The 4,119-nt window shown below is 30.0% G+C and overlaps 1 protein-coding gene across 1 annotated transcript; it reads right to left on the bottom strand.

Annotated features, from left to right (window-relative positions):
* Positions 1 to 2,217: 2,217 nt before the first annotated feature.
* LOC131026149 (uncharacterized) lies at positions 2,218 to 3,077 on the bottom strand. Its single transcript, XM_057955918.1, has 2 exons — positions 3,073 to 3,077; positions 2,218 to 3,028 (listed from the first exon to the last, which is right to left on the bottom strand). Exons 1-2 carry the CDS (start codon positions 3,075 to 3,077, stop codon positions 2,218 to 2,220), a joined length of 816 nt encoding a protein of 271 aa, XP_057811901.1.
* Between the last annotated feature and the right edge of the window lie 1,042 nt (positions 3,078 to 4,119).

Genomic DNA, 4,119 nt, shown 5'->3' with positions numbered 1-4,119 from the left:
TATAAATAGAATCAATAACATCAAAGTCATATATATATATATATATATATATATATATATATATATATATATATATATATTAAACTAAAGTAAATCAAGTATGTTTTTAAATTGAAACTGGAGAGTAGGATATCATGAAGTATAATATTACAATAATCATTACAACATCAAAATTACAAATATATGTATTTTCTATTTTCGTGTATGGACACAAATAAAATTTTATTGATCAATCGAATACGTATATAAAGATTTTTAGATATATAATGATTTTTAGATATTTAATGGTTTTTGGATATGGAAATTGATTAAAAAATAAAAAATAAAAAATAAAAATGAATGAGAATTGAGGAAAATTAGAATGGAGTGATTGTACGGCGCCACGTAGGATAGAATTTATTTTGTTGGAATATTTATATAATGATTTTTTAGATATTTAGTTTTTAAATATATCATGATTTTTATATTTTTAATGGTTTTTAGATATAGAAATTGATTAAACTTTAGAAAAAAATTAGAATGAATGAGAATTGAGAAAAATTAGAATTGAGCGACTGTACGACGCCACATAGGATAGAATTTATTTTGTTGGAATATTTATTTAATGATTTTTTAGATATTTAGTTTTTTAAATATATCATGATTTTTAGATTTTTAATGGTTTTTAGATATAGAAATGGATTAAAATTTAGAAAAAAAATAAGAATGAATGAGAATTGAGGAAAATTAGAATGGGGTGATTATAGGATGCCACACAGGATAAGATTTATTTTGCTTTAATATATAGATTTGACAAAAATTATTTTTCTATAATTCTTTACCATAATTATTTGCATAAAATACTAATTATTTGACCAAAAAAAATTGAATTAATTATTTGACAAATTTTTAAGAATGAAAAGCAATTTGTTTCCCGCCCCCATCCCAGCATCTCTTTTTGGGCCCGGCCCGGCCCAGTCCTGATATAGTTCTCATCCCTACGAAAATAAAAATAATGTATTTGTATGTGTTTTTGAAACTCGTAATTATTTTACAAAAAAAATATGGTTTGCTAGTTGGAAAAGTAGGATATACTAAAGTATTCAGTCCGACTATATATTTTATGTGCGCAATGTATGGTTATAGTATTATTTTTATATTTTTATATTAGAATATAATATTGCAAAAAAAAAAAAATTGGAGATTGCCGTCAATGTGGCATAGCTCAAATTGTAAAGTTGAGTCACTCAAAAACTCTTCTTTGTGAGAGGTCTTGGATTTAATCCCGCCTGTGTGCGGGTAGTTTTTTCATTTTTGTGTGGATAGTAGTCTCGCCTGTGTGCGGGTAATTTTTTCATTTTTATGTGGTGTAGAGGTCCTGTCTATGTGAATTGCTTATTTGATTATAATATATATATATATATATATGTCTTGTAATTATAAAAAAAATATAATAATATTATTATTATTATTATTATTATTATTATTATTATTATTATTATTATTATTATTATTGGAGATGGCCTTGTTGTAGAAATCTACGCTTTTAAATATAGTGATGGGCTAGTTTGCCGACATTAGGCATGTGACATAAGCCTTGAGTTTCTGATTTTTTTATTTTCTTACCAAGAAATAAAATAAATAATTCGGGTTTGTTCAAATTATTAGTGATTATTTAATTTTCCCCTCAAGTGGGTCCTTCTTTCTTCAATTATATTTTGAAAGTTTGAAATTATGATAACAAAATCAGTGGCGTAATCGAACCGAGTCGAACCGAATAGTGGCGTGCTCAAGTTTAGTTTGTTAAGTATCGAATCGAATCCCGAACTTTATTTACCGAATACTTTGAGGCTCACGAACGGCTCACGAGCCTATACGAACTTTCTAAATTTATATTTATATTCAAAATATTGATTATTTTATTTTAAAAATAAATTATTTTATTTAAAATAATAAATATATTAATTAATTTCTTATAACAAACAAAATTAATTAGAGATTTAATATAATTATTATTAATTTTAGTGGATAAATATAAGTTATGTCTACTAATAATTTATATTTTTCAAGCTGAATCACTTGACGAACATGTTCACGAGCTAATGAGCCCTAGGCCCTTCAAGCTTCAGATCATCGAAAAAATTGAAACCCTCATATATTTTTTTTTTTTGGTAAGAAAAGGGAATAAATAATATTAAAAACCAGAAGCATGGTACCAGAGGTACCACGAGAGAGTTTTTACAGAAGCAAAGGGCATGAATCTCTAGAGATCCAGTCCATAAAGCGAGACCCAACGTCTGACATTCCAAAGACTCTACCCCAACTCCACATTTTTGCTTTAATCTCCAAAACCACGTCATTTATTTCCCAGACTTTATCTTCAAATCGGCTTAAATTTCGGCACCTCCAGAGAACCCAGTTAATGCAGCACCATAGCGCCCTAAGGAACTTCCTGCTCTCTTTCCGTCTACTCCATTCTGTGAACAAACGAAAGTGTGAAACCACATCAAGTGGCTGCACAAAACAGATGCCCAACCACTTATAAACTTCGTCCCAAAGCTTTCGAGTCTTTGGACAATGAAGAAGCAAGTGATTAATAGACTCCTGTTGATGAAAGCACGCGTTGCAACCCCGATCAGCCACTTGCAACGGGATATTTCTTCTGAGGAGGTTATCACAGGTAGGTAGTCTATTTCTCAATATTCTCCATGCTGTAGTTCTCGCCTTATGTGGGGCTGGAGCCCTCCACACCTTCGCAAGGCTCTCCTTGGACTCGTTCTCTGCTACCGCTTCTTTCTTGACCTCACTAATGATCGAGTACGCCGATTTTGCTGAAAAGATGCTGTTTTTATCTGCTTTCCACTGCCAACCGTCGTCCATTTCTGCTTTAAGAGAAACCAGAGAAATAGCAGATAGCAGTTCATTTGCCCCGACTCTTTCTCTCTCAAACAACTCTCGCCTCCACCTCAACTCCCACTGCCACTCCCCGTTTTCCCATCTTCCCGACTCGCTAATCAGTGCATTCCTGTTTGCACTGAGACGGTATAACCTAGGAAAGACGAGCTTAAGAGGTTTATCACCCAGCCATCTAACCTCATATATTAAAAAATAGTACTCTATTATTTTATGTTATTTGTGAAAATTACCTTATTTATTTAAAAATCAATCATCTTTTTGTTTTTTATGAATATTGCCACAAACCTTAATTTATTATTACTCCATTATTTTAATTAGGTTGAGGAGAGATGCATTTTTAAAGGTCCTGTGAATGTGATGATGGACTCGAATTGAAAAACCTTCAATTTCATTTACCAAATTTCAAAATTTTATGTGTTTTTTCTTTCTTTTAATATCATGTTATTTTTTCTTCTTGTCTTTGTTAATCCTCTTGAGATTTGACTTTCATATAGTATTAGGATTTGATTACCAATTTATTGCATATGGCTGCTGCTTTTTCTTGTCGAGTGACAAATAATATTTATGAACAACAATCCACCAACAGCCCATGTAGATTTTTTTACTTTTTTTGTGTTAATTATAGACAGTTTCAGAGTAATGGACCCCCTCGAATCACCATTAGCCTAAACAACCACCACATTCACGCATTTGAAAGATAATTATTATTTTTTTTTTATCATTATATTTTGTAAATAATTCAAATGCCTTCTATATATATATATATATATATTTTTGTTGTTGGTCCTCGATATTACTTAAATTTTAATATTAACAATACAATACAATACAATAAATCATAAAATGATAAAACAATGATCAAATTCATTTTTCATTCTCATTCTCACGAAGAGTTCCCCTTTGAGTTTTAATTACCTAAGCAATTATTTTTCTTTTGTTTTTTATTTTACTACCCGGTGTATATTTTCTAGGCAACATCATACCCACTCAATTTTTATCTAAGACACAATCATAGACAAGTGATTTATGAATTTTTGATCGAGAACTTTTAAATTCATATAGTGTGTGTGTGTGTGTGTGTGTGTGTGAATTTAAAAGGAAAATGTTTGAATCAAACATTTATTTGTTTAACCCAAATGATTGTGTCTCAAATGAAAAATATTTTGGTTGGCAGCCCATTCTGGAATATAGAAATACTGGTTAATGGGCTTGGAAAAATCTAAC

The sequence above is a fragment of the Salvia miltiorrhiza genome, chromosome 5, assembly GCF_028751815.1.
Source record: "Salvia miltiorrhiza cultivar Shanhuang (shh) chromosome 5, IMPLAD_Smil_shh, whole genome shotgun sequence".
Classification (NCBI taxonomy): Eukaryota; Viridiplantae; Streptophyta; class Magnoliopsida; order Lamiales; family Lamiaceae; genus Salvia; species Salvia miltiorrhiza.
This window is presented reverse-complemented; position numbering and strand designations above follow the sequence as displayed.